The sequence below is a fragment of the Saimiri boliviensis genome, chromosome 5 (assembly GCF_048565385.1).
Source record: "Saimiri boliviensis isolate mSaiBol1 chromosome 5, mSaiBol1.pri, whole genome shotgun sequence".
Lineage (NCBI taxonomy): Eukaryota > Metazoa > Chordata > Mammalia > Primates > Cebidae > Saimiri > Saimiri boliviensis.
The window spans coordinates 135,482,006-135,506,181 of record NC_133453.1 but is presented as its reverse complement, the minus strand read 5'-3'; the positions used below and the strand labels follow the sequence as shown (position 1 = coordinate 135,506,181).

General features: G+C 44.5%; 1 protein-coding gene across 7 annotated transcripts in view; it reads right to left on the bottom strand.

The window, feature by feature from the left end:
• SV2B (synaptic vesicle glycoprotein 2B) overlaps positions 1 to 24,176 on the bottom strand; it is a 194,067-nt gene that overhangs the window by 72,244 nt on the left and 97,647 nt on the right. For all 7 annotated transcript variants that reach the window (XM_074400050.1, XM_039480070.2, XM_074400051.1 and 4 more), the window contains one exon: positions 52 to 881. In XM_074400050.1, coding sequence (XP_074256151.1) covers positions 52 to 502 — 451 coding nt within the window. In that variant the 5' untranslated portion in view covers positions 503 to 881. The remainder of the gene's footprint in view (positions 1 to 51; positions 882 to 24,176) is intronic.

Below are 24,176 nucleotides of genomic sequence, written 5' to 3'. Positions count from 1 at the left end.
TTCATATTTTTAACACCCCAAAGAGAATGATCATTGGAAATTTCCACTTACCAAGCATTCCTTTCTTGGAACTGGACAGACACATGTCCTTCTCTGCACTGGGCAGGGCAAAACTCACCACAAACACTTCCACCCCATCGGCCATCAGGGCCAAACCCAAGACGAAAAAGAGAATCCACTGGAAGCGGCCATGGCCACACTCATCCATGATGGTCTCGTATTGGTGGGCCAATTGCTCCTCATCTTCCAGCCTCTCAGCTATCAGGTCTGTCTGGCCCCGAAGGCTGTCCATTCTGGAGGACGCCATCTTGGCCTGCTTGGCCTTGACATCATCTGGGTGAGGGATACCCTGGTACTCGCCCTCATAGATCTCATCATCCTCATCATGGCCTTCGGTGACATCACTCTGTGCGTCTTCATCCGGGTTGGACTCATTGCCACGGTAATAGCCATCACTGGGGGCATAGCCCCCATAGTTGTCCTGATACTTGTAGTCATCCATTCCTTGGCTCTGTGACTGCCTGATTGCCTCTCGAGCTATATCCCTTGCTCTGTGGTAGAGGTTTGGGCTATTTCAATAACCATCATTCATTATGTAGTTCAAACGTGAAATATGTGGTGCGACTTATTAGGTGAAAGTCACACTCGCTTTCTCCCACTTTGTCTTTCAGATCAACCGGATTCGTGCAAAGACAACCTGAATATCTTTCTGCACTCGAAGTCTGAAAAGTTTCAGGCTCTCGTCTCTTTCAGTGACTCAGACGTGTTGTACTGGGAAGTGTTAATTAGAAATGGATCCAGCTGTTTTTCTTGACAGGGAGCAAGCAGGACTTGGCAGACTGTGTGCTGGCCTGATTTGTCCTGCCACTGAAGGTTACGCCCTGAGAGCAGAGAGAAGGGATAGAGAAGAATGTTACAAAAGGTTGAAATTCTGACAAAATACTCTCAGAAGTAAGCCAATATATTTGGTAATGCCAATGTCTCATGTGTAAAGTGGGGAAATCTTGATCAGATACTCAAATGTCCATCAACTGAATGAGGATTCAATCAGTGAGACTAAGGCTAAGGGAGAAGGAACAGTGGTCAGAGAGTCCTTTTGAAGCTCTAATTAGCTCATGAAAGGGGTCAAATCTTAGGCAAGAATGAAAGATAAAGTGGTCAAGGGATTTTCCCTATAACACGATTTTGTGTTATAGATTTTCTGTTAGAACTTATCAAGCTTTGGCAATAGTACAGCTTATTACAGCTCAGTTTCTGTTATGAAAATGCCAGCTTTTGCCAGGCACAGTGGCTCATACCTGTAATCCCAGCACTTTGGGAGGCCAAGGCAGGCAGATCACGAGGTCGGGAGATCGAGACCATCCTGGCTAACACAGTGAAACTCCGTCTCTACTAAAAACACAAAAAATTAGCTGGGTGTGGTGGTATATGCCTGTAGTCCCAGCTACTCAGGAGACTGAGGCAGGATAATCACTTGAGCCTGGAAGGCGAAGGTTGCAGTTAGCCGACAGCATGCCACTGCACTCCAGCCTAGGTGGCAGAGCAAGACTCTACCTCCAAAAGAAAAAGAAGAAAAAAAGAAAAAAAAAGGAAACGTCAGCTTTTGCTGAGGGCGGTAGCTCACACCTGTAATCCCAGCACTTTGGGAGGCCAAGGTGGGCAGATCATGAGGTTAGGAGATTGAAACCATCGTAGCTAACATGGTGAAACCCCATCTCTATTAAAAATACAACAAATTAGCTGTGCATGGTGGCACATGCCCGTAGTCCCAGCTACTCAGGAGGCTGAGGCAGGAGACCTGCTTGAACCCGGGAGGTGGAGGTTGGAATGAGCCAAAATCACGTCACTGCACTCCAGCCGGGGCAACAGAGTGAGACTCCATATCAAAAAAAAAGAAAAGAATAAAGAGAAAATGCCAGCTTTTCTAACTTTGTCATGAAGTGGCTGTGCAATTTAACATCTAGAAATGCATGGAAAAAAAAATAGCCAGAAACATTTTTCATGAGTCCCAGCTTACTTATGAGATTCAGCATTGTGGTTCAAAGGACAGTCTGTCCTCATATCAGGCGTAAACAGGCGGGAACAGGGGGAGGAGGAAACAATCAGATGACCTGGGTGTGAAACTCAGTTCTGCTGCTCAGTGGTCCTGTGACCATGCACGCATCTTTCCAAGCCTCAATTTCCTCATCTGTAAAATGGGATAACTATAGTACTTAACTCATATAGTTACATATAAAGTGCTTAGAATAGTGCCTCATCTGCACAGGTAAATACCATTTAAGCCTTGACATGAGTGTTGCTTTTTTTTTTTTTTTTCTCCTAGTTCCAATTCTGGACAGTAGGAGGTAATGTTGTCTAGAGCCAAGGTCTCATCCTCTATCCCAATTCCGAACAGAGTCCCTCTGTTGACTCCTTTACCCAGGAGACTGTCATTGTGCCTAGAATCTCAGGTTTCACAAGGTGTGGGCCGCCGTTTCTTGTGTCCTACTGTGTGCCAGAAAATGTGCTGAGTGCATCACATCTCTTATCCCTAATTCTCACAACAGCAAAAAAAAGAAAGAAAAAAGCATCTGTATCTTCATCTGAGAGATAATCAAACGGTGTCTCAGAGTGGGTTAGTAACGCGATCAAGGTCGCAGCAGTAGGACCAGCTCACTGGTCCCAAAGTCAGCTCTTCCAATGTCCTCATGCTTCCCAAATGCTATACCAAGGGACTGTTACATTAGGTCACCTAGGGAACTTTAAAAATACAGATTCCCAGAGCATCGTGCGGAAGTGCTGGCTTAAGCTCAGAAATCCAAATCTGCACACAGCTCCCTCCAAGTGGCTCTGAGGCCCCACCTTGCGAAGTAGCCCCTCAGGGCCCCCCACCCCACCCCAACTCTCCCAGCTGCTAGACCCTCTGATAGGGATAATGTTCAGACCTCCACACATCAAGGCTGCCAGAGACTCATGCGCCAGGTCAAACCACCTGCCAACAGTACACATGCCATCAACATTTACACAGCTCCCTGTCACACCTGAAATCCACTGTCCTAGCATGCTCAGCAGATGTCACCTGACAAAGAACTGGGCACACTAATCCTCACCATGGCTGCTGAACTCCTCCCTCTGCCCACAGCCCATCCCTGGGCCCTCTGCCCCACACCTGCTGCCTGGCCAGCCCGATCTTCAGCCCTGGACAGACTCTAACATTGAGACCCATCCGACTCAGACAACACAATGCATTTCCTTCCGAGAGGGTGGAAACCAGTGGTTCTCAAACACTGCGGGGTGAAGCACCGCTCAGAACATGGGCGGCTCAACAGAAATGCCAATGCCAGGACCCCTCTCTGAAAGACACTGAATCTGCAGTGTGGGGTCAGGGCCTTGCAATCTGCATTTTCCACAAACAACACGGAATCTAGGACTGCACTTTGAGAAACAGTGCCAAAGAAGCTGGCAAGAAATGTTTACTAAGAAATGATTCGTATTCTGTTCTTGCAGATTTTTCACTATCTCCAGTAAATGAATTTCTATTAGACCATGTTGGCCTGAACCCTGTCAGATTCTAAATCTGTTTTTATTTCATCTACTTAGGGACCACCGGAGGAATATAAGTCACATGTAAACAGCATGAGAGTTTGTAGAGCGTTATAAAAAACGGAGAGAGAACACCAACTGACTGAGACCTGGTGTGTTATTTCCATCCCAGAGGCCCTAAAACAACATCATGAACCAGAAATGACAGACTTGGAATTCCAGAAGCACTTGTGGGACTCACCCCTGAGGGCAAAGGTTCTGGGAGCTGCGTCGCAGAAAGAAGAGGATCTTCATCAAACCTAACTCCACTCACCTGATTCAGTTGAAAGAACTGCTATGAATGTCGTGCAGCAGGGTAAAGGGGAATCACTGTCCAGTGACTTTTTTTATTTCTATTTCACTTAAGAAATGCAACTATTAATCATTTTCAATGGTACTGGCTCTATTGTGTCCCTATAGCGTGAAGGTATGCTGAAGTTCTGACTGCCGGTACCTCAAAATGTGATCTTATTTGGAAAGAGAGTCTTTGCAGAGGTAATCAAGTTAAGATGATGTCATTCAGATGGGTCCTAATCCAATATGACCGGGGTCTTTAGAAAAGGACACAGAGACAGACATGTTCAAAAGGAAGACAACGTGAAGACCCAAGAAGAATGTCATCTATAAGCCTAATGCCTCCCAGCCTGCAACAGATTCTCTCTCACGGCTCTCAGAAGGAATCAAATGTGCTGACACCCTGATTCTGAACATCTAAGCTCCAGAGCTAAGAAACAAATACATTTCAGTGGTTCAAGCCATCCAACTGGTAGTATTTTTTATGGCAGACCCAGGAAACTAATAGGTTCAACAAGCCTAATGTTTATCAACTAAACAGCAATGATAAAACATCCACCAGTGCAACTAAATCGAGTACCAAGGTGAGCATTTCATAAGCACTACCTCAGGTATTCTCACAGCTGATGGTAAAAGATCATTCTCTCCATTTCAAAGATTAAGAAACTGAGGACTAAGAAGATTGAAGAATGTGCCCAAACTAACACAGAGAATCAATATCAGGGCTTGGATTTGAAATCCATGTTCAAACAGAATGTTAGGGATGATACAGAGTGAAAGAAACTAAGATGCCAAGAAGATGGGTCAAGGTCACATGCTGAGGTGCTGGCAGAGCTCACATTGACATTGGGCTTCCAACTCTGGTTAGGGTTTGCTCACCCATCCTCTACAAGCATGTCCTGGGATCTTGGTGGCTGAAGGCATTTCAGGAACTATGACCTGACTTGACCCCCATTCTCAGAAGTTCTAGCCCTCATGAGAGAGTTAGATTAAAACACCACAAACCATTGTGCGGTAATAAAAATTACAAACTTAATTACTAATAATGTATCTTTCATTTACTGAATACTTGCCTTAAGGCTTTATGCCACCTCCTGTGCTGAGTTTGCCATGTGCTTTATATCTTTTAGCCTGCACAAGAACTTTATGAGGTGAGACTATTATTGCACCCATTTTACAGAAAGTAAGACTGAGGCTGAAGAACTGAGATAGATGGCAAAAGGTCACAGATATTTTCTCCAAGGGGTTCCAGAAGAGGGAGGGGTCCTAAGGGCTGGGATCTGCTGAAATAGTATCCTAGAGGTAGTGGGGATGTCCAAGGCCAGGAAAGGGCTCAGAGAAACAAATAATGGAGAGGAGGGAGTGGCAGGCTGGAGGACAGGGCTACGCAGAGGCATGGAGGCAGGACGGCTTTGCTTGTCTCGGCAGCAGTGAAGAGGCCGGGTGGCCTACAGCAGTTGATTCAAGAGTGGGAGGTTATGGGAGACATGATGGGGAAGGAAGCAGAAGTCAGTCTGAATACGCTGCTCGGGATTTGAAATGTTCTTTGAGCAAAGACAGCCAGTGAAGGTTGTTAAACTGGACACAGCAGTGCAGTGTAGCAGAGGGCCTCGGAAATATCCTCCTGGTAGAGATGTGCTTCTGGTTTTTAATAAAAAAATCTAACGACAACGAAACCAGGCAGAAGCTTCATGTATGCATGTGTGTGTGCATGCGTGTGTGTGTGTGTGTGTGTGTGTGCACACGCACGCGCGTACGTGCTTGGTAATAGTCCAGAGGTGAGGTGAGGCCTGGACAAGGGTGATGGCCATGGGGCTGGAAGGACAGACACAAGGGGACCACCACAGGAGAACAAGGGGTACATTTCCTTTCAGGTGAGAAGGAAAGGCCAAGAGTCACTAGAAAAAGGACGACCCTAAGGAGCCAAGTTCTCCACCTTTTTAGTGTGATGGTGGGATGTACAGCAGAGACTGGTCTCAGAGGGCCCAGGTTCAAATCCTGACTCTGCCACATCTACTGCCTGCATGCAAGCTACTAACTGCTCTGTGCCCCAGTCTCCACATTTGTAAAATGGTTATAATAATACTGCCTACATTGGAGGGTCATTGAGAGAATTCAGTTGAGATCATCCATGAAGAGTGCTCAGTACCGTGCCTGGCACCGATATGATTAATGTAAATCTGATCTAATAGCTATCGTTGTTGTCTCATGATTACTGTCTGGGCACAGGAGCTCACACTTGTAATCCCAGTACTTTAAGAGGCTGAGGTGGAAGGATCACTTGATTCCAGGAGTTTGGGACCAGCCTGAGCAACATGGTAAAACCCTGTCGCTACAAAAAATTAGCCAGGTATGGTTGTGCACACCTGTAATCCCAGCTCCTCAGGAAGCAGAGGAAGGAAGATCACTTGATCCCAGCAGACGGAGGTTACAGTGAACCAGATCATGCCACTGCACTTCAGCATGGGTGAAAGAGAGAGACCCTGTCTCAAAAAATAAAATAACAAAAATGAGAAATAAAATAAAAATTATGACTATTTTCTAAATATTGACAATTAAAAAGTAGCCAAGTTCTACACTTGAGCTCAGCCTTATGCCCCATGAGATTTGGGGCCCGTCAGGGGTGGGCTAGGAAACCAAATACAGAGAAAAACAAACTAACACTGAGTTACTCATGAAAACAACTACCTCCCATGCTGCTCACCTCTTAAGCATCCTCCTTTAACTTTGACATTCTATTAGCCTCTGCCTCTATGATATATGAGTCAAAATCATTACTCAGCAAACACTGCGTTATTACTAAACATCACAGAGAACAAAGTTAAAAATAGTATTATAATCAAGTGACGTAATGCTTCCCAAAATCTGTTCTGTAGAGCATTAGGCCTTTAATATTCTCTTTTCAGTGAAAAATAGAATTCCAAGAGCAAGTCAGTTCGGGAAACACCACATCTTCTATTCACTATTCTCTTTTGGAAATTCACCATGCAAATTGCTATATTAAAGGCCATGAGATGACCTGAATAAAAACCTGCTTAACACCACAGTTAAGATAGCACTACAATCCATTAGAATAGTTCTAATCAGCAGACAGATCTAGCAAGTGTTGGCTAGGATGTGATGAACTGGAACCCTCAGAAACTGTCAGTGGGAGCATAAAACAGCCTTTGGAAAATAGTTTGGCAGTTTCTTAAAACGTCAAACATACATTTACCAAATAACCCACCAGTTCCATTCTAAGAATCTACCCAATATAAACAAAAATATAAGCTCACACGAAGACTTAGACACAAATGTTAATAGCAACATTATTTATAATTGCCCCAAACTGGGAATGTCCCATCCACGAGCTGATGAATAGATAAACCAAGAGCAGTACAATGGAGTATTGATCAGCATAAAAAGAAACAAATTACTGATACAAACTATAATCTGGGTGAACATTATGTCAAATGAAAGAAACTAAACACAAAAGACCACATATTGTTTGATTCCATTTATATGAAATATCTAGAATAGGCAAATCCATAGACAGAAAGTAGACTGGTGGTTGCCCAGAGCTGTGGGTGACAGTGGAGAATGGCTGTAAGTGAACTTGAGGGAATTTGGAGGCGTGGGGAGGGTGTTGATGGGAATGTTCTAAAAATGGATTATAGTGATGATTGTACAACTCTATGAATTTACTAAAAATCACCAAATTGAACACATAATGAGTGAATTTTATGGAATATAAAATATACCTCAATAAAGTTGCTGTCCCCACCCCAACCCCCCAAAAAAACTATTTAAAATCAGTATTAAAATACCTGTTAAAATCAGTATTTCCCACTATCATGAGCTTCTTTTTCCTTGAAATCCTCATTAACATCCATGGAATATAGGCTGTTCTAAATAAAGGCCTGGTTTTTCACTAGAGTCTAAGCTCCATTCATCTCAGGATTTTGTCATGTCTCAAGAACCCATTTGGCAAGCATCCTGGAGTCTATTTGCATGAAGGACCAAGAGCTTCCGATTGGAAGACAGAATTACAGAGCACATCCTGGTCATAGCCCAGTGGATTACGGCTGAAAGGAAGGATAATTCTGAACTCTTCACCAGGTCCCGTCCAATCCTGACGGTGTATTAAAAGCCCAGAATGTGGCCAGGTGCCATGGCTCATGTCTGTACTCCCAGAACTTTGGGAGGCCAAGTTGGGTGGATCACCTGAGACCAGGAGTTTGAGACGAGCCTGGGTAATATGGAGAAACCCCTTCTCTATGAAAAATACAAAAATTAGCAGGGTATGATGGTGCACACCTGTAGTGCCAACTACTAGGGAGACTGAGGGGGGAGAATGGCTTGAGTGGCTGAACCTGGCAGATGGAGGTTGCAGTGGGCCGTAAGCGTGCCACTGCACTCCAGCCTGGATAACTGGGTGACAAAGACCCTGTCTCAAAAAAAAAAAAAAGACAAAGTCCAGAATGTAGCAACTTTGGTGTGAGCAATAACAGAAGACGGTTCCCTCAGCCAAGATACCAGCATCCTTAGGGCCCACCCCTGGAGAGCTTAGCACATCTGGGGTCCCTTTCGCAGGAGTCAGTAGCACCTGTGACTTCAGCTGCAGTCGGCTTTGACAAGAGAGTCGCCCCGATGAGTCAGGGCAGAAGGAGAAAATGGCAAACATACCCATGCTTAGAAGAAATGGATATCCTTTCATACTCCTGGAATTATTTGGCAGGAATCTGGTGGACACAGAGGCCCAGAGATAAGGCCCAAGAAAAAGTTACTTGAGAACCTTACTGTAATTCTATTTTATATTAAAAAAGAGAAAAGTCAACAAACTCAGATAGGCACTGACGAGATGTTCACGTGTGTCAGCTTGGTGGAAAGGGATGAATGAGGTTCCAGACACATTCCCCCCAAAATGTGGCACCTTGACATTTGAGTAAACATGAGAAGCAGGAGGGGCTCTCTGACCTTCCCCTTACCCGTCTCCCCTGAAGCAGATTGTAAAAATGTGTTCTGACTTCCTCTAAAGTAGGTCATAAAATCTTCATTCCAGAGGTGTCCACCCAATACCTAACGGAAAAGAAGATCCTAATCTCTGAAGACCCAGGAACACAGAGACGAAACTGAGCAGACAGGCCTTGGTAAATTCCCCTGGCTTGTTCTCAGGAGACCATGCCCTTTTGTCCTCCAGTCATCCTGCCGCACAACTATCCAGTTTTCGGGGGCGTCTTCATTGCTGTAGGCTCCCATGGTTACATAAAGCTTACATTAAATAAATATATGCACCTTTCTCTTGTTAATCTGTCTTTTGTCATAGGGGTCTCAGCCATGATCCTGGCAATGATGGAACAAATACCTCTTACTTTAGTTCCCATCCTGATTGAGATGTCCACAGCAATAGTGAGTACTAAGTGAGGGCACAGGACCCTGCACAAAATAGAGTCTACTGTGTTAGAGAAAGTCTACTGGACTACTGGAAAGAGAACCTGAATCGTGGTCTCATCCCTGCCATGAAGTCACTGAGGGAGGCTGAATGAAGTCACTCATCTTCTGGAGTTCTCAGCTCCTCACCTCTCAAGCGAGGGACTGTTCTGGATGATTTCTAAGACTCTGACTAGCCATCTGATTCAATATTTTCTCATATATCTGTGAAAATGCTTTGAAGTATAACTAAGTAGTATGTAATAACATTATTATTATGTTAAGATATGACAGGATAATGTCTCTTTCGAGTTAAGAGCAACAGTTACAAACTTACTGGCCATTTGTTTTGGCAGTTTGGTGGCTGTTTATTCTTAACCATTTAAAATTACTCCCAGAGGTCCCATGGCATTGCACATGGATCTCTACTACCATATTATACTGGCATTATTGGTGTCTGTTATGTGTCTCTCTCTGCCAGGAGGTTGTGGGCAGGTCCAAGATAGATAAAGCACTGAATTTTACTTATCTTTGAGTCGCCAAAACCAAACACAGGGTCCTGAACATAGAAGATTCTCGAAAAATGTTTGCTTAATGAACACAGTCAATTCAGGGCCAGGCGCAGTGGCTTACACCTGGAATCCCAGCACTTTGGGAAGCCGAGGCGGGTGGATCATTTGAGGTCATGAGTTCAAGGCCAGCCTGGCCAACATGGCAAAACCCCAACTCTGCTTAAAATATAAAAATAGCCAAGTGTGGTGGCACGCACCTCTAATCCCAGCTACTCAAGATGCTGAGGCAGGAGAATCGCTTGAACCCGGGAAGCAGAAGTTGCAGTGAGCTGAGATCATGTCACTGCACTCCAGCCTGGGCAACACAGCTAGACATTGTCTCAAAAAAAAAAGAAAGAAAGAAAAGAAAGAAAGAAAGAAGTTATTCAGTGCCTTGCTTAAGTTGAAAATGGCTCATGAGACACAGTGCCTTTTCCTTGAGTAAATACATGAACTGGTTTCATGCTATGCTTTACTTTTGTTGAAAGAACACAAGTTAAATTGTTGGGTACAGTGTCTCATGCCTGTAATCCCAGCACTTTGGGAGGCCAAGGAGGGCAGATCACCTGAGGTTAGGAGTTTGAGACCAGCCTGACCAACATGGAGTAACCCCATCTCTACTAAACACAAAATTAGCTGGGCGAGGTAGTCTATGCCTGTAATCCCAGCTACTTGGGAGACTGAGCCAGGAGAATCACTTGAACCTGGGAGGCGGTGGTTGAGGTAAGCCAAGATTGTGCCATTGCATTCCAGCCTGGACAAGAGTGAAACTCTGTCTCCAAAAAAGAAGAAAAAAGAAAAAATACAAGTTAAAGTAAAAGTTTAGCTCTTTGGACACAGAGTCATTTACACTCTGACTTTCCTGTAGTTCTTCTTTTGTATCCACAAATTCCCAGCTAAGTTTGTTGGGGGTGCAGTGTTTCTACCAATGGCTGGAGTCACTTGTTATCAACTTTCTGGCCATAAAGTATGTTTTGACCACCTGGGATGCTTCCTGAAATACCCTGCTTGATGTTTCTGGGGTAGATTACATCAACCCGTGGGCTGAAAATACCAGGGCTTCTTTGGCTGGTCTGGGAGACAGTGTTCTTTGAGGCTTCCAACAATTGCTGTGTTTGTCCCACTTACAACAGTGTTGCTTCATGAGTAGTACATTAAAAATACTTCTTTCTTCTAAGCTGAATCATCCGTCTACTTCCTATTTTGTTGAAACAGAAAGCTAGTTCTCAAGGTTGGAGAAACAATTGATTATTAAATAAGAACCACACCAGCCAGGCGCGGTGGCTCACGCCTATAATCCCAGCACTTTGGGAGCCCAAGGCAGGTGGATCACGAGGTCAGGAGTCCAAGACCATCCTGGCCAAGATGGTGAAACCCCGTCTCTACTAAAAATACAAAAATTATCTGGGTGTGGTGACATGCGCCTGTAATCCTAGCTACTCGGGAGACTGAGGCAGGAGAATGGCTTGAACCCGGGAGGCGGAGGTTGTGGTGAGCCGACATCATGCCACTACACTCTACCCTGGATGACAAAACGAGATTCTGTCTCAAAAGATTTTTTTTTAATGCAATTTTTTTTGCTGGAGAAAAAAACAAATACTTTGAAGTAAAGTAATACCAAATACTTCAAAGTAATGTCAGACTTAGTTTAGTTTGAATTTTCAAAATGGTTCTTAATTTTAAATATAAAAGCAGAACAATAATTTATGGAGAAGTATGTTCATGAAAGCATTATTTATTACATCAACCCTTGAAAACAAGCCATATGTCACATAATAAGGGCTAGGTAAATAAATATGAAGATATTCATACAGCTAAGTATGATGGGAATGTAACAAGTATGGTTTTGAAGGACATTTTAAGAAAAAAAGAGAAAATAATGACTCGCTAATACAGGTACAAATGCTAGGTAAATCATGTATTTATCATTATATTAATAGTGTCCATAATATTATATGAATATGTATTTATACTATGCAAATATCTCTGGCAGGACGGTCTGTTAAGATGTTAATGTTTGCCTGTTACTCCCTGAAAAGTGTGTTTTCTCCCTCCCTCTTCCTCTGTGTTCCAAAGCCAAGTCCGTGTTTGTTTTCTAGTGTGGTCCTCAAACCACCTGCAGGAGAGATTCACCTGGTGCTAGTTAATAGATGCAGACACCCTGCCCCTATTCCAAAACTGCCATGGCAGAAGGAGGACAGAAATCTGCACGATCTCCAAGCCCCCAAGGTAATTTTCATGCTCACTCAAAGTCAAGAACCTCTGGCCTAAGCTCTTCTTACCCCAGGAAACAGTTTCAAGTGCAAGGCCAAAGAAGACCTCACCCAAGCCTTCAGAGGGTTTGTTTGGTCCTTGCAGGAGCTAAGTTGGTAGGGAAGGGGATGAGGGGGCTGCTGCTTGGACTTGTGGAGGTGCCCCACCACAGGGAGAAGGACTCCTGGAAGGAGGAATGTGAGCTCCCTGAGAGGAGATGGAACCTGACCCTCCTGCAGGCATTTAAAATTACTCCCAGAGGTCCCATGGCATTGCACACAGATCTCTATTCCCATATTATACTGGTATTATTGGTGTTTGTTTATGTGTCTCTCTCTGCCAGGAGATTGTGGGCAGGTCCAAGATAGATAAAGCACCAAATTTTACTTATCTTTGAGTCGCCAGAATCAAACACAGAGTCTTGAATATAGAAGATTCTTGAAAAATGTTTGCTTAGTGAACACAGTCAATAGTTACTCACAGCCGGGCGCGGTGGCTCACACCTGGAATCCCAGCGCTTTGGGAGGCCAAGGCAGATGTGGGATAGCTATGGGAGGTTGTTTACCCTGTGGCCTTGGGATCAGCAGCAAGGGTCCCAGCCTGCAGTATGACTAGTAAACAGCATCAAGAATCACTGAGCAGCTTTCCTGTAGTTCCTCCAAAACAGAACCGCCCGGCAGAAGGCTTGCTCCTGAAGGCAGCACTGAGGAGCAGGAACAACAAGGAGAACCACTGTGGCTATAGCGATGGACTAAGGAGCCAAGTACACCCCACAAATGTTTGGGGACCACTTAAATAGTGGTCCAGTAGAATGAGGAAGGAAGCCCCAACAAAGACCAACCAGGGGCAGGTTGCCAGTCCTACTTTGATTTGATTTCATTCAGAAAACAATTGTTAATGGTATTTCTTGCCATACAGTAGCTGTCCTGAAGTGAGTTCTTGCCCATTGCATTTCTTTACAGATGTCAGCTCTGCCACTCACAAGCTCCATGAATCAGAGCAGGTTGCTAAACCTTCAAGCTTCAGTTTCTTCATGTGTGAAACAAGGAGAGTAAGATTCCTATTCATTGGGTTGTTATGAGAATCAAATGAGTTAATATTTTTCAAAACACATGGCACAGTGCTGATCACCAAGAAAGAGCTCAGTAAAAATAGCTTTCATTATATAAACACATACACAGACGTGGCTTTCTACATATTCCTTAATTCCTGCAGAGAGGCACAGCACACCCTAAAGGACAACAATACCCTTAACCTCACCCCACAAGCAGCAAATCGGAGGCCTTCTTGGGTGAGACCCTCTGGTTATTGTTTTTTTGAGACAGAGTTCTGCTCTTGTTGCCCAGGCTGGAGTGCAAAGGCGTGATCTTGGCTTTCCACAATTTCCACCTCCCAGGTTCAAGTGATTCTCCTGTCTCAGCCTCCCAAATAGCTAGGATCACAGACATGCATCACCACGACCAGCTAATTTTGTATTTTTAGTAGAGATGGGGTTTCTCCATGTTGGCCATGCTGGTTCCGAACTCCTGACCCCATGCGATCTGCCCGCCTCAGCCTCCCAAAGGGCTGGGATTACAGGTATGAGCCACCATGCTTGGCCCAATCCCTCTGGCTTTTTAGCATATCCACTCTGGTGGAGTCCTGCCCTGAATCCCCATCCCCAGGTTAGGGTTACCACTACCGCACTCCACCGGTCCATGCCAGCTCCTTCCCCTAGAGATCCGGACCCGGTCAACTTCCCAGAAGTCACAAGCTGATATTTTGGTCCCGTATGACTGATTTCCAAGTTAAGTGTTTCCCAAAGTGGAAGATGCTACCATTCATGGTATCTGGCATGATTTCAAAAGGTGTTTGAACATATCATTCAATAACATTGCCTCAGATAGAGAAACAGTGATTCCATTTTCATTGTTCTTTCAATCCCTTTTGATCATCAAGGAAAAAGTCTCTCTTGGGGGCTACCACAGCTTTACCACTTCATTGCTAACTTGCTAATCGTCCTTTTTTAATGAAACTAAAACAAGACTCAGGTTCAGAGCCTTTAAAGGGAACAGCATCTGGCCACCATCAATAACGTAACATTGTATTATTTTCACTGTCTTTTTTTATAGTAACCCTATATTTACAGGAGTGACATAGTACCTTTATAAAATAAATGCAGTCAGTAACATGAATTGAATTCTTAAAATTAAGTAATTACATAAGAGGAGTACAGGAGGTGGTATGTGAGCTTTGCCAGGGACATGGTAGGAATTTTTGAGGATTCCAGATGAATTATGGAAATTTGTCAAAGACCACCCAGACAGGAAATGCCGCCTTTGAGGTGGAAAGCAGCACTTTCTGAGCTGAGTAATTTAAATTTATCATCTCATTTCAAGTTCATAACACTAGTAGATGTATGGCTTTACTTTTATATTCCATAGATAAGATAACGAAGGCTCAGAGAGGTTCAGTCACTTGCCAAGGTCATATAGCTAGTAAGTTCAAGAATCAGAATTCAAACTCGCCTCCTATACCAAACTGCCTCCACTACACCCTTACCGCACCTCCCACCTCCAGATAGGCATCTTGTTGGAAAGAAACACCAGTATGAGGAAAAGTTAAATGTGCACATGAGTCTATTGGTCCTATTGAAAGGGCCAACTTAGAGCAGCCCTGCCCTTGGGATCCTGACTTCCTCTATTCTCTCTCATTCATTCATTCATTCATTCATTCATTTATTCTGATACAGAGTCTCATTCCATCACCCAGGCTGGAGGGCAGTGGCACAATCTTGGCTCAGTGCAACCTCCACCTTCCAGGTTCAAGTGAGTCTCTTACCTCAGTCTCCCAAGTAGCTGGGATTACAGGTGTGAGCCACCATGCTGGGCTAATTTTTGGCCAGGCTGGTCTCCAACTCCTGGCCTCAAGTGATCCACCTGCCTTGGCCTCCCTTAGTGATGGGATTACAGGCATGAGCCTTCATGCCCAGCCTCTCTTTTTAAAATCAGTTTCTGTTTTTTAATATTTTTTCCCTTATCTTTTATTTTTTCCTTTGAGATGCAATTTTGCTCTTGTTGCCCAGAATGGAGTGCAATGGTGCAATCTCTGCTCACCACAACCTCTGCCTTCTGGGTTCAAGTGCCTCTCCTGCCTCAGCCTCCCAAGTAGCTGGGATTACATGCATGCACCACCACACCAGGCTAATTTGGTATTTTTAGTAGAGACAGGGTTTCTCCATGTTGGTCAGGCTTGTGTCAAGCTCCTGACCTCAGGTGATTCGCCCACCTCAGCCTCCCAAAGTGCTGGGATTACAGGAGTGAGCCACCACGCCTGGCCTTTTTTTTTTTTTTTTTAATTTTTTACAGAGATAGGATCTCACCCTGTTGCCCAGGCTAGCCTCAAACTCCTGGGCTAAAGTAATTCTCCTACCTCGGCCTCCCAAAGTGCTGAGATTACAGGCATGAGCCACTGTGCCCAGCCAGCTTCCTTTATTCTCTACCAGAACATCCCTCTACAATTCCACTTCACCTTACCATTAAATACACCCAACAAAGAGCATTTACTGGAAGCAACAACTGAACACATCCCTGTACAATGACACAGGAACATGTGTGCCCTAAGCAAATGCTAAGACTGGCAGAATTAAACCATGAATCCTCACAAATGCGAGTCATGTCAACTTATCTAATGATGGGACCGACATGGGGGCCAGTGAATCCAGCAGGAGCACGGAGGGACTTCGGCAGGAAGGAAGGTAGGGCCAGGTTGAAGAGGAGCTTCAGTGACAACAGAGTGTCCACTAATTGATACCTAAAAACTTGAAAAGTGAAACCAACACAGAGAGATTTGGGTTAAGCCCAAGGAAGAAAAAGAGCAAGTTTTCTGGAAGGCTTTTGTTCTTACTGTTGCTTTTCCTGAGAAGCAATAGTTCTTCAGAAAGAAAAATAAGAGCTGTTGAAATGGCAACCTCTACTGCTACACACGTCTACCTGGAGGCTCACAGCACACAACATGGGTTTATCTAAGACAGCCTCTAGAGACAGGCCATATTCCTGATGTACTTCCATCTCCAAAGAAGAGATGTTATAACCTGGTGGGCATTTCAGATGCATTTTTTCCCATAATAGAGTTCATTCAAAAATAATTCTTCTGGTTGAAAGTCTAGTTTAAAAATACTAAACAGCTGGGTGCTGTGGCACATGCCTATAATCCCTGCACTTTGGAAGGCTAATGTGGGAGGATCATTAGAGATCAGGAGTTTGAGACCAGCCTGGGAAACATACTGAGACTGTCAATAGGAAAGAAAGAAAAAAAGAAAGGGAAGGAAGGAAAGAAGGAAGGAAGGAACGGGAGAGAGGGAGGGAGGGGAAGAAAGAAAGAGAAAGAGAGAGAAAGAAAGGAAAAGAAAGGAAAGGAAGAAAGAAAAAAAAGAAAGAAGGGAGGGAGAGAGGGAAAGAAAGAAAAAAGAGAAAGAAAGAAAAGAAAAGGGAAAAAAAGAAAGGAAAGGAGGAAAACACTAGTTTAAGCTACTAAGCTAAGAGCAGAATTGAGTGTGAACCTGCAGACTGTCATAGCTATCATCATATAAAACATCAAAGACAAGGCCACACACCATGATCCCCTTCTCAAGAGGCTGACAGACTCTGCCTGCTGGCAATTCTGGCTTTTCAACTCTGAGACCACACCAAGGAAGGAAGTTCTGGGAACGAGCCCTTCACTCCGCTCCACGGGCCCTGCCTTAGCGCAGCACTCACCTCAGCTTCCTGCCATCATCAGCCCCCTCCTCACGGCCTAAAATCTCTTAATGGCTTCAAGATCTTCAAACTACTGTTGTTCATTTGGCCATCCAGGACCCTTGCTGAAGGACATGCAGCCCGCCTCCCTAACTTCATTTTCTCCTTTTCTGGTCATCACCCCCAGGGGGTGGCCCTACTTCACCGTCTTCAACACAGTCATGCATCGGTTCCTCCAGCACTTCTGGGCCCTCTACTGCCTGGAGGGCCTGTGCCAGGTGCTGGGAACACCCAGGAGAAGAAAACAAGCTCCCGCCCTCGTGTCCCGTACAGTCCAGTGAACAGATATTTTAATAAGCCTAAGAACAATAGAGTTTCTATAAAGAGATGGCCCTCTCTTCACTCATAAGATATCCTCTAGCTTCTGGTTCATTCGAACCTTTGGAGATATATCAAGAACAGTACAAAGTCAAAGCTGGCATGAAACTGAGATTTATTGCTCCCATAGGGGACACTGGCTGGAAATTTGATCTCTTCCTCAAAGACTCGAGAAACTTTGTGTATATAGATCTAGGAGTTACTGAGGTTAAGGAAGCCTGGTGACAGGCAGGCTGGAAGAGATGGTATCAAAGAGGATTCGGGACCACTCCCCAGCACACCCCAGATACAAGTCTGAGAGCATGGTGCAGGCTAGAAAAACCACCTCTTTACGTCTCAATTTGCCTTTGCTCTGACTAGCCTTTCTTGAAACTACCCTGCCCTTTGCTGCAAAGGGCAGCAAATAACCCAGCCATGGAAATTTCCTGTCCTCTGGGACTGCCCTCTGTACTCTCCGTAGCATGGACCTAACTACTTACACCTCCTGCTTGGTTTGGGTCCCCTGGTCTCTGCTGCCCAGTTACAGCTCCCCCCATGTACTATCAGCTACCCAGTTATGGCTCCACCCCATATGCTATCAGTCTGCAGCTCTCCCCGCCACTGGAAACCTCCCCATCATTTCTCATTGGGGAAATCATCAATTCTGGGCTCACAGATTACCTTGCACTCCCATACCGTTCCCTGAAATAATGATTTTTGTTTAAACTCACCTGTGTGTTCCAATTCCTGCCTTCATCTCCTAATTATCCTGCCATGACTCAGCCCCTGGGTGTCACTGGCCCCATGGCGCTCTCCTGCCAGGACACTCACAAGCCCCACTCCAGTAGATTCCTGCTCTATAGTCAGCCCCCTTCTTCTCCCCATCCTCTTCCCTAATGCAGCCTTGGCAAACTATAAACTTTGTAATTAGAAAAGGGTAACATGTTGCCAGGAATGCAAACATACTTAGTGCTAAGACCTAGTGTTTTGTGCAGCGCTGGGCTCAGCTCCAAATCCTAGAGTAACGGAGAAAGGAAGAAAACCTTTCGTGAGCTTGTAGTTTATGTCAGGAACGTCTCACTCGCGAGCTCATTTAATCCTCCTGAAGACCTGAGATTTTGGGTTTAGGTATCAGGAGCTCAGAGAGGCCAAGAGATTTGCCCAAGGTCATAACCCTGGAGAGAGGCAGAGACAGATTAAAACCCAGGTCTATACCTGGCTGTCTCTGCAGTCGTATCTGGGCTTCCCCATGTTATTACAGAATATCACACACGATCAGTCTGGCACCTGACAGGCTCAGCTAATAATAGTGGGAAGAAATTCCTCAACGTGCCTTCTCAACTGTTTGGCTTTCCTATCATAATGACTCCTACATTTTTGGCAAGGAAAGATTTCAAATAATGTCAACTTTCAAAAAACTCTGCTTAAGCCATTAAAACCAGTACTGCCAGTCATGTGTGGTGGCTCATGTCTGTAATCCTAACACTCTGGGAGGACAAGGCAAGTGGATTGCCTGAGGTCAGGAGTTCAAGATCAGCCTGGCCAACATGGGAAACCCCGTCTCTACTAAAAATACAAAAATTAGCCAGGTGTGGTGGCACACACCTCTAAGCCTAGCTACTTGGCAGGCTGAAGCAGGAGAATCCCTTGAAACCTGGGAGGCAGGGGTTGCACTGAGCTGAGATCACGCCATTATACTCCAGCCTGGGCAACAGAGCAAGACTGTCTCAAAAGAAGAAAAAAACAGTACTGCTACAGTCACTCATTGCAACTGATGGCTAGATAGTAAGCTACCTGAGGACAGAGTCTACCTCTGACTCCTCTGCCACCGATGTAGCAAGAAGCGGGAGCTGGCACTGACAGGCACATGATAAATAGATTATTACAAATGAAAAAGAAGAAGATTGCATTCTGCACAACTGAAGCCAAGAGCAGTGGAAACCCAGACAGTCCATTGTGGCACCATTTAAACTGTCCGTGGATGCCAAAGTGAACTTCAACACTGCCATGTTTTGGAGTCCTGAATGGAGCAGAAGAAGGAAATGTGTGTGAGTGAGCCACCCAGCTGGGTGACAGGGAGAAGATCATTTTTTCAAAAGATGCATCTTCATTGCCCTCCTATTCCTAAGTTGCCTTCTTACGTAGAGGGTTGTCATATACAAGGAGGGGAAAAGATGAATTTTTGAGAAGGCCTGGCAGGAATATTTTTGCAGGCTCCTCAACAGCCACTAGACTCATCCTAGAAACAGATGGCAAATCACAGTAACATGCCGCATGAGGGACAATTCCTGCATCAGGCATCATCCGGGGTCCGCCCCCAGAGCTGCCTGCTGCTGCCATCCGGAGTCTTGAAGCCAAATACATGATGTTTTCTGTGTTCCCAAAGTATGAAACTGTCATTAACAAAATGATCTTTAGCAACTTTCACCTCTAAAATCAACTAACATTGTGTAGTTTTATTTTCAAAAGTGGTGGGGGAAACACTTTTCTCTTCATCATAAATCACACAGCAATGATTCCCCCTCAAGATATAAGAAAAAAGAGGTTATTTGCAAGCTGTTGTGCATATAAATAGAAGTCTAGATACACAAGTTTTTGCAAAAGGCAGAGGGCTTAGTGGTATCTGCAGGGGAATTTGAAACCAGCAGCTCAGACACCACTAGGTTTCTACTACATCGGGAAAGACCCAGCTGTTTTTACTGGGATCACAGATGTTGGTGAGATTTTTGATATGGATGGGGTGCAGGAAATGTTACCCAAAAATATGGTACCTTGGAAATTGAGAAATCAGCAGAAGGAGGAAGATCTCTCTGCCTTCTCTGACCCCCTTCTCCCTTGAAGTGGGCCACAGACACTAGAATTCCACTTCCCTCTTCTTTGCTGATGCAGACAATAAAACCTGGGAAAGTCACCTCCCTTCTCTCCTGAAGGTCCTCATGTGACAGGTGTCCTGCCCTATACTTGAGAGGAAGAACTTTCACACAGGATGTCAAGAAGAAACTGAACAGGACTTGTTAAGTTCCTCTCCAGTTTATTACCAATAGAACATTCTCTTTTGCCTCCAATCGTACTTCTACAAGACTCTCCATAAAAATACACAGATTCCCTTATTTCTCTGGGTCATGATTTCTGAAGATGTCACATAAAACTTATATTAAATCAGTTGCTATGCCTTTGTTATTCTGTCTTTTGTGATGGGGTATCCGCCATAAGCCTTGTGATAGGTGAGGAAAGAAAATGTTTTTTTCCTTCCCTACAATATCAAGCTGACCAAACAGACTTGGTGGATATTCCGCCAGTAAACTGGCCCTTGGTTTGCAAGCAAACAAATTGTTTCCTTGGTGGGCACCACACAGACCACACACACAGGCCTTTTCAGGTACCCGGACTACAAAGAGTCCTTCCTGAGCCAGTATTTTTTTGCTCTTGACCCAGGATGCTTGCCACAAAGATATTCTTCACTCCCACATTTTTAAACCTCTGTCAGAAAAAAAAATTGTTTTAAGACCAGGCACAGTGACTCACACCTGTAATCCCAGCATTTTGGGAGGCCAAGTTAAGAAGATCGCTTGAACTCAAGAGTTCAAGATCAACCTGGGCAACATGGTGAGACCCCATCTCTACAAAAAAAAAAAAAAAAGAAAGAAAAAATAGCCAGGCATGATGGTATGTGCCTGCAGTCCCAGCTACTTGGGAGGCTGAGGCGGGAGGATCAGTGGAGTCGGGGAGGTTGAGACTGCAGTGAGCTAGGATCTCGTGATTCTGCATTCCAGCCTGGATGACTCAAAAAAAAGTTTTAAAAGAAACTGCTCACAGTCCCATTTCACACCTTTCATGGAAGTATCATCTTGCCCTCACTCTCAGCCAAAACTTTCTCCTCTCACTCTCTCAAGCCTCTCTGGAAGATGCATATGCCCAGGGTTGGATCAATCTGCTTTTCTGTTTGGAATGATGTGCCCAAATAAAAGATTCTAACATCAAACATCAGCCTTTCAAACTTCTCTGGTGACCAGGGGACCCATTTCCCCTCCGAAACACCTGCGATTTAAATGTGCTCTTTTTATGTCATATAATATAATCAAATCAAGAAGAACGATAACAGGAACTAGGTCAAACACTTATATCCTATGAGCACATTAGTTAACAAACCAGAAGATAATTCTATTATCCTTTTAAATAAGCATGGACATCCGTCTCAAACCTCACTCACTCTAAACATTTTTGTGACTATTAGCTTCCAAGTAGGCATTGCCCACAGCGTCCCCAGATGGATGGGCTTCCTCCAGTCCCAAGCAAACTGCAGGTTTTTAATCTGATTCTAATCCAAAGAAATTCCTGAAGAGGTTTCTGGATTTTATTGAACTGAAATTCAAAATAGGAACTATAGTCAGGCCTTTGAAGAGCAGCCCTATGGGAATAAGCCCATCATCCATGTATGACAACACCATGCAAATGGCTAAATACATGGAGAACCTGCTGGAAGGGGGAGCTTCCTTAACTAAATACAATAGTCATTGGCTGGGCACAGTGGCTCATGCCTGTAATCCCAGCACTTTGGGAGGCTGAGGCAGGTGGATCACTTGAGCCCAGGAGTTTAAGAACAGCCTGGGCTACACAAGGAGACCCTGTCTCTACAAAAAAAAAAAAAAAATTAGCCAGGCATGGTGGCATGTGCCTGCAGTCCCAGCTACTCAGAAGGCTGAGGCAGGAGGATCGCGTGAGCCCATGAGTTTAAGGCAGCAGTGAGCCAGGATTGCACCACTGCACTCCAGCCAGGGCAATATAGTAAGACCCTGTCTCAAAACAGAACAACCACCCACAAAAGCAAAAAACAAAAAACAGCCAGTAGTTGTTTCTGGTATAAAAAAATAATAAAATTTCAAGATATCCCATACGCATCATACCAAGGGGAAAAAGTTAAGCCCTGGAAACTGACCCACATAACATGGCTGTTTTTCTCTCTGATGCATGACTGTTGCTTTATGACCTTTGTGTTGAGATTTTACCTATTAACTAAAGTCTTCGTTCTTTATTCAAACCTAGACTAACTGATGCTGGAGATAGAGACCCTTGTGTTTGTTGACTCTCTGTAATAGAATATTTAGCAACCCCTGTAGAGTATAACCAATAGTAGCCAATCAAAAGTTAAACTTTGTACGAAAATGTTGCTATCCAGGGCAGGGCACAGTGGCTCATGCCTGTAATCCAAGCACTTTGGGAGACCAACATGAGCGGATCACTTGATGTCAGGAGTTCGAGACCAGTCTGGCCAACATGGTAAAACCCCATCTCTACTGAAGATACAAAAATTAGCCAGGCATGGTGGTGCACACCTATAATCCCAGCTACTCAGGTGGCTGAGGGATGAGCATCGCTTAAATCCAGGAGGCAGAGGCTGCAGTGAGCTGAGATAGCCACCGCCCTCCAGCCTGGGCAACAGAGTGAGACCCTGTCTTACAAAAATAAAGAAAAAGCAAATGCTGTCACCCTGTTCAGCAGCTCCATTTTTGCCTGTATAAGGATCCTCATTTTTCCCCACACTGGGAGCACGGAATACCATTCTTTGGTATAGCTCTGCTCCCCTAATGTCTGCCCTCACACTTCATGGTTAAATAAACTCTTTTAGCTGGATCCTGAGCCTTTTGGTTATCTTAGGTTGACATCAGAGAGAAGAATCACGTGTGTTGTACCAAGTCAAGAAAGCTTTCTACAAGAAAATGAGACAAAAGAGGAAGAAATGCAGCAGCAATAGGGACGGATAAACTTCTTTCTAGACAATAGTGAGTCTGTAATCTTTTAGCACATGCTTCTTTCAGAAAACAAAAACAGCAGCTCAGGCTTCAGCCTCAGACAAACCTGGATACGAATGCAAGCAAAGACCTCATACAAGTTAGGTCTTTCAACCTGTTTTCTACCTTCTCTCATCCTCAGTTTTCCCATCTGTAAAAATTAGCTCACAGGCCAGGCACAGTGGCTCACATCTCTAATCCCAGCACTTTGGGAGCCCGAGCCGGGTGGATCATGAGGTCAGGAGATGGAGACCATCCTGGCTAACATGATGAAACCTTGTCCCTACTAAAATTACAAAAAATTATCAGAGTGTGGTGGCATGCACCTGTAGTCCCAACTACTCAGGAGGCTGAAGCAGGAGAATCTCTTAAACCTGGGAGGTAGAGTTTGCAATGAGCCAAGATCACGCCACTGCACTCCAGCCTGGGCAACAGAGTGAGACTCGGTCTAAAAAAAAAAAAAAAAAAAAAAAATTAGCTCACCAAGTGGTGGTAAGAAACAGAAGAAAGTAAGTGGTCCAGGTGCTTGGCTCACACCTGTAATTCCAGCAGGTGTGGAGGTGAGCAGATTGCTTGGCCCAGGAGGTTGAGACCAGCCTAGACAGCATAGCAAAACCTCATCTCTACAAAAAAATTTAAAAATTAGCCAGGCATGGTGACTCATGCCTGTAGTCCCAGTTACTCTAAAGGCTGAGGTGGGAGGACCACTTGAGTCCAGGAGGTTCAAGGCTGCAGAGAGCTGTGATCCAGCCACTACGCTCTAGTATAGATGTGACAGAATGAGATTATATCTCAAAAAAACAAAGAAAGAAGAAAAGAAATAAGTGGACAGATAAGCACTGGTGGATGGGTGTAAATCTCGAAAAAAACTACCTATTATCATCAACTCTCAACTCATTACAAATGCGGGTTAATTTTTCTTCTAAACAAATATTCCTACTCAAAGGTAAAAATGTTAGAACGAAAAGAAGGGAAGGCATCATCCTCACGCACTCTCTAGTAGAATTTGCTGCACTGTCTATTACAGTAGCACTAGCCCCACATGGCTACTGAGAACTTGAAATGTGACTAGTACAACCAAGGAACTGAGTTAAATTTTAATTAATTTAGATTTGTAAAATAAAACTGTAAATTAAGACCCTAAGCTCTCCAGATCAGATGGACTCCCTATGGCTAGCAGAGACACTTTAAATTTAAAAGCAGAACCAGGTGGAATAGCAGGGTGAAAGGGAGTGGTCACGTGCACC